This window comes from Sander lucioperca, chromosome 4 (genome assembly GCF_008315115.2).
Source record: "Sander lucioperca isolate FBNREF2018 chromosome 4, SLUC_FBN_1.2, whole genome shotgun sequence".
Classification (NCBI taxonomy): domain Eukaryota; kingdom Metazoa; phylum Chordata; class Actinopteri; order Perciformes; family Percidae; genus Sander; species Sander lucioperca.
Genome location: NC_050176.1, coordinates 37723409 through 37737108, shown reverse-complemented (window position 1 = coordinate 37737108; position 13700 = coordinate 37723409). Strand labels below are relative to the sequence as shown.

Genomic DNA, 13700 nt, shown 5'->3' with positions numbered 1-13700 from the left:
CACACACACACACACTTTTCCCCACCCATATTTTACACTGCCGGTCTGGGGATTGAACCAGCGCCCTCCCGGTCCCACGCTCACTTCCAGTGAATCACAGAAATAAAATTATTTTCTGATTGTTTCATGGCGATTACATTCTAAACCACAAATAAATGAACACACACACACACACACACACACACACACACACACACACACACACACACACACCTACAGGAAGGAGACTCATTGCCAGGTTTTGTGTAATGCAGAGCTTCATCCTGACCCTGCATGTGTCAGTTTGACCTCTGCGTCGGTATCAGACGCTAGGGGGGCAAAGCAGCAGTATTGGGAATAAAAACAGGCTGCCCAACCTGCACGCTGTTATTGGCTGGGGGTTACACATCCACGTGGGGCCCAAAGGCTCTTTGCTGACGCCAATAAACGTCCTGCACACAGACAAATGAGAAGAAAAGAGAAAATCTAGGCAGAGGGCAGGGTCTCTGCAGATACAGACACACTGCTGGTGGGTGATGATTGAGAGGGATTGCTTTTGTGTTAATCATTGTTTTTAGGATAATACTGCATGTTACACTGTACATTTAAATACTTCAGATATATACTCTTCTGTCTAATGGTAATCGGTAGAAAATAAGTTCACAGACAGTTTTTGTGAATAAACAGTATTCTTCTTTGTAAGAGTTGCCAACTTGGCAACTTTCTCGCTAGATTTAACGACTTTTCAGACCCTCTTAGCGACTTTATTTCTAAAAAGTGACATATTCATATACTGTATTATATTGTAATTCATTCCCGTGCATGCTGCCCAGACTAATCACAGTCCACAGCTCTTCTGCCAACAGCACAGGAGGGATCTCTCCCCCAACACAACCGCTAGCTAAGCTTTATGCAAATGATGCAGGATCATGGCACCAATAATATGTAAATGAGCACATGACGTCATCTGCTGATATTTAGCGAGTTTTGGAGCTAATGCTCGCTACTTTCATTGGAAAAGAGTTGGCAACACTGTTCTCTGTACTGAAGATCATTTTTTTCCTGCAGAATGAGACTGGAGACAGTGGATGTGCTGTGTAATCTGGATACATCAGTGTAAACTCTGACAACAGCCTACGTTATTAAATTGCAGTGTGTAATTTTGTTGGACTGACAAGGCAAAGCAGAAAAACAGAATTCCCCCTCTGCTGCATCATTTTGTAAAATGCCACATCAGCTCTGCGGTTCTTCATCAGACAGTCAGCATAACTCAGCAGACACCATGCAGAATATAGGAGTGAACACAAGTTTAAGGAGGAAAGTGTGATGGTGAATAGAAATGGGCTTCGTTGGGTGTGGATGATGTTTCTGTTCTGTTTGGTTTACAAAAAATCTGGTTACATCTCAATTGAGATGCAAGGAGGAGGAGGAAGATAGCAAGTGAGCAGATGATTTACAACCCCTAGGGCAGTCGTGTACACACACACACACACACACACACACATGCACATACACACACACACACACACACACACACACACACACACATCCACACACACAGACATACACACAGATAGAGAACAAGAGTAAAAACGTAGGTGGTGGAGGTGAGTGTCAGATTAGCTGCTGGAGGCTTCCTTTGATGCTAACACACTCCTCTGTATCTTTCCCTGGGTACTGGTGTATGTGAGTGAGAGAGAAAGCGGGAAACTGGTTTTATTGGTTGTGTATGGCTCTATATTTGTGCATACTGTGTGTGTGTGTGTGTGTGTGTGTGTGTGTGTGTTTGCAGTTGCCCACTTTATTTGCATATCTAGCCTGAGAGCATTATAGATGTTATTCACGTTTCCAAAAACATACTGCTAGCGCTCTCAGTATGCCACAGCCCTGAGTGTACATTTAACCACTCACTCACTCACTCACTCACTCACTCACACACACACACACACACACACACACACATATTCACATCTCTCTTCTTTTGTCTGTTAGTGACACAGACAGACACATTTTGTCACCCAATCTTCCCCTTGCCTTTCTCTTCACTTTCCTCCCTTTCCTCTTCCTTTCTATCTTCTTTTCATTTTGCACACTGTATTAACCTACCTGTTCTTCTCTCTCGCTCTCCTCTTTTCCCTCCTCATCTCTAGCTATGCACCTGTTTGGTCTAAACTGGCAGCTTCAGGAGAGTGAGGGATATGGAGCATTTGAAAACGGAGGAGGGGGAAGAGATACAACTCCCAACACCTTTATGGTGTCTACAGACAATGGTGAGTTCCTACTTGAAGAAATCCTGTCTTCTGACAGGAAAAGCAACAGCGAATATGAGAAAATGTGGCAAAGAAGGTGTTTGCTCCAGTTAAAGTTTCTCCACTTAGCCCAGAAATGTTTGTGACGCGGTAAGGAGAAAGCCATTTAGCTTCAAACAGAAATCACACTAGGTGCCCGAGGGAAACCTCGCCTGATGTAGTATCTCAATTTTACACATCCTCTACAGCACTGCGGACAACCCCCCTCTCTTCTAATAATTATATTCATAAGCAACTAATATGCATTAGGGATTTATGTTCACTGCCAATGCTGGAAGTTAAAAATGTAATCTCACACACAACACTCGATTTACGATTTTTAATCGATTTCTTTTTTCAAACTACAAAAGATAAAGGAATTAATCAATTAAGTTTGAACAAGTTTTAAGTACATGACGTAAGTTCCGTTTGTTATGCGCCTTGTAAGTCATAACTCGTTAGTTTTCTTTTCAAACGGGACATGAACACCAGTCTCCTGGGTGAACATCCTGTGTTTGTTTGACTATCTGCAAAATGCATTGGCACAGAACATCTTGCATTTAATGTACGTTGTCTGATATGTAGATTTCAAAAACATGATCTAAGTGGCATTACATTTCCTCCAAAGGGGTTTTGCCATCGGTGTATTTGAATGTAATTCTTAGTAGTAATGGTTACCAATAAACACTCCCTCTCTCCATGCTGCCAGGTAATTTGAACACAATAGACTGGAAATGAACACATCCTTTCACAGCAGAGCCTGCAGTGTTTACCTCACATTACCATCTGCCAGTCTCTGCAGAGTATAGAGAGATTCTGACTTGCTTTGTTTTCCTGAGATGTGAGCTTTTGTTATAGAGGAATAGTGAAAAGCAACATGTAAGACATGAAAAAGTTTGTACCCAGCCATTTTCACTGCTACATCAAGTTGAGGTTTTAGTTTACCGTCACTTTCAACAATGATTGGATGTGTCCAATTGGATTATTGGGTTATCCAATTGGGAATCTTGTAGCAACAGCAACATTAATAATAAATGACTTGATTACGGCAACAGTAACAATAAAATAAGCCTTAATGTGGAAAATAATATAATAATTTTAGATACTTCTACTACTACTCAGTTTTCTCCTGACTGGGCTTAGAAACTAAAAGCATTATGTACACACAGGCCCACATGTGCTTCTACTTAGTTAGTTAAGCGTGATTTATGGTTCTGCGTTAAATCGACGCCGTGGCTATGTACGTAGGTACGTGGAGGAACGGACCCTACGTCAGACCCTACGCCGGACCCTATGCCGGACCCTTCGCCGAACCCTACGTGTAGTTACAAAAATGTAACTACACGTCGCGGCGAGGCACGGCTCTCGTCCGTGGCTTAGTAGCGTTGCATTTCCTCCTACTCCTTTCCTGGTTCTCCTTCTCCATAAACAACATGAAATCAAGGAGAGGGTTAACTTTTCCTGCTCCAGATTTCCCACCGTGGTCAGAAAGAACAGGGGAGACACTTAGTTTCTCTCACTATGACTCTAGAGTCACTACTCGGTCCGAAGCTAATCACCGTCACCCTGTTACTCTCTCTACCACACACTCCACACGCACACACACATGCCGGCCCTGCTGTTCTCTTAAAGAGATCGATGCACACACCAACACACAAGTATAAACATCAGGCCACTTACGTAGGCTACGGCGGAAGCTCTGCGTGGAGCCTCCGCAGGACCATAAATCACACTTTACAAGTCACCACACACACACATACACACACACACACACACACACACACACACACACACGCACACACGCACACACACACACCTCAGACTGAGCCAGCTCACTCAGACTGATGTTATTTAACAGTGTATTCTGTTTACTTTAAATATGTAGTTTTTTTTCCATTTAAACATCCCAGCCTAACAGACCTGTCGATTAAAAACCTCCCATGTGCCATATGAACTACTATGCTTGGGTGTGTGTATGTGTGTGTGTGTGTGTGTGTGTGTCTTTGTGTCTGTGTGTTTGTGTGTGTGTGTGTGTGTGTGTGTGTGTGTGTGTGTGTGCGTGAGAGAGAAAGATCGAAGATCGGTATATCAGGAGTTCTATTACAAGCCCATTCATTACAGTAGAATTAAGCAAGATAGAGCGAGAGGCCAGTCTGAGTATGTCGTGCTAGAAATAAAGATAGATGTGGGCGCCTTCGAGCTCGGGTTGAAGACTTGTGTCATATGTTGCAGCTCATATTAGTGTAACGAATGCGCTTAATGTCTAGACTGTCACACACACACACACACACACACACACACACACACACACACACACACACACACACACCCACCCACACATGTCTGAGTCAGTGTTGGTTTACTGCCCAGATGTCATGAGTTAAGCGGTTAAAGTGTAATGTTATGAACAGGAATGGCCTATGAATAACAAACTTTGAACAGCGGTGGAACCATTCCAGCTCCCTAGTACACACACTGGATAGAAACTAAAGAAACTAGAAGTCCTCAGCCAAGGCATGCACTATCTCACAATGTTAATGTGAGTGTTTCCAGTCTGGAACTCATTTCTCCGATTATTCCGATAGATGAATGCAGCACAAACTCCCTATCTCGCAATGTTAACGAAAGAGAAAAATAATTTGTGTATCGAGCCTGTGATTCGCATCCGCTCCAAAATGTAAATAGTTCTTCCTTGGTTTCATGAAAAATATCAGGCCGATATTTTTTTTCCGTAATCCCGCTGACAGACAAACAAACCAACAAACAAACTGAGATCACTGTGAGTGAAGTGTTCTAATTTACCATGACCAGAACTTTACCCTAACTTGAAATTGAAACCCATGCAAACCCATGTGTTAGTTATTTTTCATTAGACATGTTACAGCTCAGTGCCATTGGTGTTTAAAGTGCTCATATTATGCTTTTTGGCTTTTTCCCTTTCCTTTTTTGTGTTATATATCTTTTTTTGTGCATGTTATAGGTTTACAAAGTGAAAAAGCTCAAAGTCCACCCCAAAGGGACTTACCATCTCCAACAGAAAACACTGTTCACAAACTGCTCCAAACAGCTCTATTGTAGTCCAGCCTTTACTTCCGTGACGAATATATAAATAAAAAAATATATAGAAAATAAATAAAATATAATGCCTGCCTAGCTGGTAGCATGACACTCCCTTGTGCTCTGCAACTGACAAGCTAGCAGTACTTAATGAGCATGTGCGACTCCCAACAAAGATGGAACAGAAGTGAGCTGCCTCACTCTGTAGCTAAAACAGAGAGCTCAACACACAGGGTGAAAAGAGGAGCTGCAGCAATGTGCAGTACAACAGAAATACAGTGTTTTCTGAAAATGAAACCATGTAAACATATTCTAGTATAACCTCTAAATACAATTATGAACCTGAAAATGAGCATAATATGAGCACTTTAAGTTAAGAGCCCACCTTTGTTCAGACATAGCGTGACGCACTGACGCATGATTTCAATCGTCTCAAGGCGGTGTGTCCAAAGGGTTCCCAGGGTATTACACATAAAACAAAACCATTTCTGACTCATAAACTAGCAGGTAAAATAATGTTATAAATGAAAGCATGTGTCCATTTGTGCATTTCATCAATGGCAATTTTGTTGTTTTCATTAGAAATAACTCAAAATCATTTTTTTACGTTAGGCCCAGGTTTAAGTTCAGCTGATTTAGAATTGTTTAGTTACTAAATATAAAAAAATAAAAAATTCAATTACCCTATGTGGAAACTGGGTAATCAGGTCCTGTGTTCCAGTAATATATATTTTATGTTTTCAAGATTTAAATAAAATTGAATATTGAAGGGATGAAAAATCTTTCTGCATTCAAGATCAAAATTCTATCTGCAGATTTCAGAACTTTGCTAGAGCTAAAACGATTACTACTGTCAATACATCATTTGTATTAAATTATACTCTGACCATTGCAGAAATACAAGTACATGGATGAAAAGAATTAACACAATTATTTACATTTTCCTGAACTCTGTTTGATCTGGGGTTTTTTTTCTCTCTGCAGGTAAAATGTTTCTTCTAGAGAATAACACCATAGACACAGGAGAGGTGGATGTGGGGAGACGAGCCATACAAGATGTCCCACCAGGTGAGTTACACACACACACACACACACACACACATAAGTCATGCCACTCTGTGAATAAAGTCTGAAATTCCCCACACAAAATATACTGACAAAAGCAAAATACACTCAGTTGCCAGCAGGGCCTCGGAATGGGGAGAAAAAGGGGACTGAGTACCCATTGCCCTCATGTGAGGAGGGCCCAAAAAGATGCTAGAATTAATAGCTGTGGATGCGGGGAGGGGCCCATAGAAAAAGCCTTTTTACAGGGCCCAGAATTTTGTGCTACGCACCTGGTTGCCAGTTTATAAAGGGCATTTAGCTAAACCTAAAGAAGTCTAATCCAACAGTCTTGCAATAAATTCTACTTCCGTATAGTTATAATTTTCTGTTGAAACTCAGGGCTCAGGGCTAACTTTTTAAAATGGTTGCTGGCTTGGCAACCAGGCATCAGCTTTTGGTTGACGAAATTGACAATACGGTTGCCATGTTTTAAACATCAGCTACATTTTTGGATCAGCACAAAAAAAGGTGGGGATTTAAATGATTATTATAAATGTAATACAAATAATAAATGTAAACAATACATTTTAACAATAATTACTTCTTTCACCAGTAACTTGCTGTCAAAAAAAAAAATCTAAATCTAGCGACAAAGTTGCTAAGTTGGCAACACTGGAAAGCGGTCGCACATCAGCTGAAATGTTGTGTTGCTCATGAACATAGTGTTTAAAATGTATGGAGACAACCAAATAAAATATTGACTTCTGTTGAAATCAATTTTCCAGTTTTTATTTGTTTTTATAAAAAAACACAAATATTGAACAGGTGGTTGCCAAAGGGGGCAACCAGCATAGGCAACCAGAGACCACGAAACGGTTGCCAATTGACAATCTCAATCTGGTTGCCAAGGGAAACCGGGCAACAGCTACTGTCAAGCCCTGAAACTGTTTTAAAGAGGGGTTGATTCAACGATATGATCATTTTGTAGGATGCATGTTTTGGGGCTGGACTTGTATTGTGTTATAGGCCTACTGACAGGAGTTTCTATTATTGTGTCCACTCCGTTTAGCTATATCAGTGGGGGTAGCCAACACTAAATAAGAAAATCACCTCTGTGTTTAATGTATTACTTGTATGTGGGGCTACCATAAATGAGAACTACAACATCAAACAATTTGACTATAATAGTTAAAAAAAATAATATAAAAGTTTAGTATCATAGGACGTATTGTAATAACCGAGAGAACCACATTTTTTTCTGACAATTGTTCTTTATTATGACATTATTATTTATAAAAATGTAACTGTATGCAATAAAATTTATTTTGATGTTTCAAGCAAGGGACATATTTCTGAATGCACTTTAAGTCAGTATGCTGCATCATGTCAGCAGTTCCAGGAGATGAATAATTAATGTCAACACAGTGACACACAAATGCTCATGTTTAGAAAGAAAATGTAAAATGATGATACAATGTTTGAAATATGTTTTTGTGTTGTGACTGTTGGGGTATCTAAAATCCAAGACTTTTGTATTGTGTTGTTGTGTGAGCATGTGGATTAATATGCTATAAAGACTTTGTTGTTCTTTATCCAAGGTGTGTTTTGGAGGTCCCAGCTATATATTGACCAACCACAGTTTTTGAAATTCAACATCTCCGTCCAGAAAGATGCTCTTGTTGGGGTTTATGGACGCAAAGGCCTACCGCCCTCACACACACAGGTTGGTTGCACACACACACACCCACACACGCACATACAATGACCTGCTCATTTATTTTAACAGCTCAAGCTCAAGTCACAAGGGAGTTTATAGAGACTAAACTTTTATCAGGCATAAAGACCCTTTCAGACATGCACCCCTTTACGGTAATCTGATGTCTATCAAACATGTTGGTCTCATGTCAGAATAAGCGCTGGGTTCATGTCGCCACGACAATTTTACCAGGTACGACCCAGTAGCATTTCTGTATCTCTTTAAGCGGCACGCGTCTGAATTGAATGGCGTCAGATTAACGTAAAGGCGGCAGCACCACCTGGTTAAACATCTCAGTCATCAACTCTTATGCAAAACAAAACAAAAAATCTGTTGAATAATCCATGGAACGGTGTATTTTTAAGTTGTTAAGGAGATCCTTTAAAAAAAACTTGTACGGCCTTAGTAATATTCTGACCAGCATTCTCTCACTCTGTATTTCCACAGATGAATAAATGAATGCGCAGCAAAATGCTTAACATACAGCATGAGAGCAAATAAGAATTAAACGAGAGTCCCAACCAGGCCCCCAGGATGTGCGCTGGGCTTTGAAGCAAATTGAACATAGTGACCAAACAGTGTAATTGCAACTCCTGGTCCGTCACGTAATGCATTCTGGCCAACAAAGACTTTTCCTATAATAGACTTACATGGCGAAAGAGACCTCTGTAAATCAGTAAATACATTTCTCTGAGGGTCATAACCCCCGCGAAATGACTCGTTTCACTGTCAGAATTTGATCCATTCGGTCCGATAACATTTGGAAAATCTAGAAGAGCCGCACGATTAAAATTTAAACGTAATAATTTACAGTAAACCAGAAGTAAGTGGGCTGGCCAGCGGAGGTCTCTAGTGGGCCTGCTTCTATGGGCTGCACAGTGCGGAAGCAGTGCCAATTATTCGTGTATTTTTGGCAACTCTCATAGGAATAACGGGGCTCTGCATCCAGTTCTTATCATACATTCATAATCCCAATTTAAAGTAACGTCCTGTCTTTCAAATATTGTGCCCCGTTGGATTTTATAAAAAATGACAAAATAGCATAACTTTAACAGACAGATGAAGCCAGCAATGTTATGTATTCCGTGTCTGAAAGGGGCTTAAATCACCAAGCACCACCAACCATGTGAGCATACGAGGAAAAACTCCCAACTCAACCTTAAATGGAAAAGACAAACTGAAGCAAACTTGTGTAAATCAGAGAGGAATCCACCGTCAGGAGAGTTCAGCGTGAAACAGATGGCATGGTAAAACTGACACTACACGAAGATAAGATGTGTGAGAAAGAACAATATGATGGCAAGAAATGGGCACAGTGGTTCACAGAAGCTCAGGCAGCACCTGAGTGCTCAATGAAAACCCTGTGTTGAAGATGGGATTCAACCAACACACACCTCAGCAGAAGGACATTCTGCCTCCCAAAATGTCTAAGCCCAAATCCCTTTTAAGCAACTTTGCAAATTTGTCTAGGTCAAGTGCTCTATGGATTCTTGCTTAATAATGATGCAGATAAGCTTCTTAAAAACCTAAACTACCCTTTGACTACACTTACATCTCTGTGTAATGAATCATGTCTTCTCTCAAAAGACTAATCCACTTATCTGTAAAAGACAGCTTCATACAATGCCACCCCTATCACAGCTCAATGTTAGCACTTTAGATAATAGACAATGGGATGTGTGTGTGTGTGTGTGTGTGTGTGTGTGCGTGTGCGTGTGCGTGTGCGTGTGCGTGTGCGTGTGCGTGTGCGTGTGCGTGTCTGTCCTTGTCATAACCATTATTCATAGGTTATCATTTTTTCTTTAGTAGTGTGTTCTTTTAATCTCGTCACCCTTGTGTAACAACAGTTTTTGCTGAGAAAAAGTAAAGCATTTTTCTGGGTAAATGAGCTAATATGAATATGTTATTGAGCTTGTAACCACATTTGATGCTACTGTAAATGTATCTGTAATCTAAGTTTGTGATTAGAAGATTCAACCGCTATTTAAACAGAAATAAACTATCAACAAGTAAATGGAATCAATTAACAATTATGAACAACAATGGCCAAATTAAACCATAATGTCACACTAGCTAACTTCAAGGTTTCAACATTCAGAACATTAAAGGTGCTCTAAGCCATGTTGGGTGATGTCACTTCTTGTTCAACGTTCGAAGTATTGTCAAACAAAACGGAGGCTAGCTCGCCCCTCCTCCTCATCCCGTCCCCTCCCCCTCCCTTCCGCGCACTAACCCTCCAACCCCCACCCCCAAATATTTCTTGTCGGTTATTGGCTGGAACACTGTTTATTATGTTTGGTGGTGCAGGTTGGCACAGTTTTTTTTTGTTGCCGTTTGTGGAGCCTGGGCTGTCTACAGAGACTGCATTTTTTTTACAGTGTGTTCAGGGGACAGGCAGCTAGCGGATAGTGAGGAGATGTTTGCTGTATGTGACAAAAAATGTTGTAGCCTAAAAAACATGTGACATCGCTTAGAGCACCTTTAATGTAGTAGCAAATAATATTTGCTCTGTGAGGATACAGTGTGGCGTCCTGGGCAGAGAAGGAAGTCACACTACCTCTGCGTGTGTTGGGATCCCAGCTTCTCTGTTCTTTGTTTTGATATCCGGCCTGGCCGCGTGTATGCTAGTGCATGTGAGTGCATGTGAGTGCATGATGCTGTGAAGAAACAAAGGTATTTCAAGTATTGAGGAACGGTCTGTGAGAGCCGTGTGGAGGCAATCCCAGCCGGCTGTTTTTCAGTTACATTTCAAGTACAGACCCTCTTAAGGTAGAATATGCGAGCTAGAGATTGAATGGAGAGAGGTAGTGTCGAACAAAGCAGTAGTCAGAGAAGTTAAACGCTCTTCTCATATGTTCTAAAGTATGTGTCTGTGTCAGTAAAACTTCTGCGTTGAAATGAGACGCTGAGGGGTAAAACAGCGGTTTTAAATGAGAACGGGCTGCACACCCTCCGCACTGTTATTGGCTGGAGGTTACACACCCATGGGCCCAAAGGCTCTTTGACCATGAAGCGTCCCGCACTACCGCAATTAAGGCCCGGACACACAGAGCCGATAATCGGCCGTTGGACAGTCTGGCGAGGTCAGTGACTCGAGTCTGTTCGGTGTGTTCCGTGCCGTCGTCCGTCTGAGGGGCCGTCGTCCTTCATTTTGGCCGATTTGACATGTATAATCGGCGGGGCGGGCACTGTCGGCAGTCGGACTCAAATGACCCATCTGATTGGTAGAGTGCTAACACGGAAACTGGGAGCGGAATGAGCGTGACTAGTCTCTCAAAATCTGACGAAAATCTTTTAAACTGACCTTTGTCGATCTGAAATGAAGACAGATTCAGCAACTGCACGGCCTATTTCTCGCTTAAAATGTTTTCAGAAACACGTTTCGGTGAACTATTTTAGTCCAATATGAGATCGTATTCTGAACAAGCCGCCATGACAGTCTGGCTTTGAATTTCCGGAGAAACAAGACCCACGTGACGCGTTCGTCCAATCAGCTGCCGGTTTTCATTTTTGGGCGACAATACAGATTAGCGCCGCCTGCTGTTATGGAGACGCATTACGTCTCGTCTCTTTGGTGTGTTCCGAGGCACTTTTTTGACCAACTCGGGGACACTGATCAGTCCAACTGCCTTTTTTGCCGACATTTGGCTGTCGGCTCTGTGTGTCCTTACCTTAAGAAGAAAAGAGAACATCCAGGCAGAGGGCACGGTAAGGGATGATAAAGAGGGATTACTTTTGTATTAATCTATACATGTTTTTGAGGAAAGAATTACATATTATAAATTTAAGGTTCAATCAACATCATCAAGAATTAAACTGTGAATACTATAAATATCTAAAAATGTGTCCTCTGTGGTGGAGATGACACTGAGGCTTTTATTTCAAACACCATTCATGCACTCTGTTTGCATCTTACTGTGCTGTACAAGGACATCCATGAAGGTTAGAGGGTTCAATCCACTTTCTTCTGGAGGTCATAAATAATCACACCAAACTTAATGAAATCTGGCTAGTTGTTAGGATTGACAGACTGTTGCTATCCTTAGGCCTTGCCAATGGCTAGGCAACAAAAATGTAACATATGCTTATCAACTGTAAACCTTCAGGTGCGTTGCAAGTTTGTTACAGTTATGCTAAATGTTCTTGTACTTATATTGTATTTTTGTCTTGCAGTACGACTTTGTGGAGCTACTGGACGGTAGTCGCCTCATTTCCAAAGACAAACGAGCGCTCCGTGACACGGATGCAGGACATGCACGTCCAGCTGGTGCACAGGAGGGGGAGTCCGCGGCACAAGCTCGACACACACGCTCAGTGAATGTGCACGAGGCTGGCTTCATCCAGTACCTGGACACAGGAATCTGGCATATGGCTTTTTACAACGACGGACGCAACACAGAACAAGTTATTTACAACACCATCGTCATCGGTGAGACGAAGCAGTATGTTTGTGATAGAGTGAATACTGTAGGTCTTGTTGATTGGTGTGAAACTCTAAGTGTGTGTGTGAAACTGCACTTCTACAGTACATACACTCCATATAGCATTACTTCATTACGGTTAAACCTGCATGATACCAGCTTGTCATTACAGGAATTAAGATAAAAACTACATATTTTTATAATACCATTGTGGGTACGGGAGTCTGTAATTATCAACATCGCAGAGGCTATATTTCTTTCAACAATGACTTGGCACCAAATGGCTGGACAGACATTGTTGTTTCAAACCGAGCTGTAAAATGTCAAGAGAACTGATTATTTAATAACAGCTGTATAATCAGTTGAACCTTTTTCGCAGGTGACAAGTGAATTCTCCCATTTTTGGGAGAGTCCTTTAGCTTTTAGGGACCTAATTAAAGGCCCACCCAATTAATGTGTGTGCTAAACATAATGTAATTTGGACTGGTTCAAGTAATCTGCAAATATATCTAATAAGCTTAGTCAGGAGGAACATACTGTATGCTATATCAGAGGGCGACTAACTAGTATATTGAAAGGCATAGTTTGAAGTATTAAGCTATTGTTAAAAATTGGAAAGATTGGAACAGTTGGAATATCTGCCTGTGGTGTGTGTGTGTGTGTGTGTGTGTGTGTGTGTGTGTGTGTGTGTGTGTGTAGGAAATGACCAGTTAGGTACGGCAGAGAGTCAGCAATGGTGTGTGATAGAAAGAGAAAGAGAGAGAGAGTAAAAGAAAGGCAGCGCGGAAATTGGATGTTAGAATGTGTTGATTGGACTCACTGGCTGTAACTACGGCAACCACAGAGGGCCGGTGTTGTGTCCATGTATGTGTGTGTTATTTCTTAAGATGTACCTAGGTTGCATAGCGAGCCTACCCAATTAACTCACACCCTTAAACCACCGCTCTCTCTCTCTCTCTCTCTCTCTCTCTCTCTCTCTCTCTCTCTCTCTCTCTCTCTCTCTCTCTCTCTCTCTCTCTCTCAATCAGAGTCGATTATGGAGTGTCCTCAGAATTGTCATGGAAACGGAGATTGTCTCTCAGGAATATGCCACTGTTTCCCAGGATTTCTGGGGCCTGACTGCTCTCGAGGTACACACACACACACACACAC

At 41.6% G+C, this 13700-nt stretch overlaps 1 protein-coding gene across 11 annotated transcripts in view; it reads left to right on the top strand.

The window, feature by feature from the left end:
• The window catches only part of LOC116046942 (teneurin-3), a 293082-nt gene that overhangs the window by 172699 nt on the left and 106683 nt on the right, over positions 1-13700 (top strand). For all 11 annotated transcript variants that reach the window (XM_031295419.2, XM_031295418.2, XM_031295417.2 and 8 more), the window contains 5 exons: positions 2130-2249; positions 6309-6392; positions 7970-8094; positions 12301-12556; positions 13577-13678. In XM_031295419.2, the coding sequence (XP_031151279.1) occupies positions 2130-2249; positions 6309-6392; positions 7970-8094; positions 12301-12556; positions 13577-13678 (687 nt within the window). The remainder of the gene's footprint in view (positions 1-2129; positions 2250-6308; positions 6393-7969; positions 8095-12300; positions 12557-13576; positions 13679-13700) is intronic.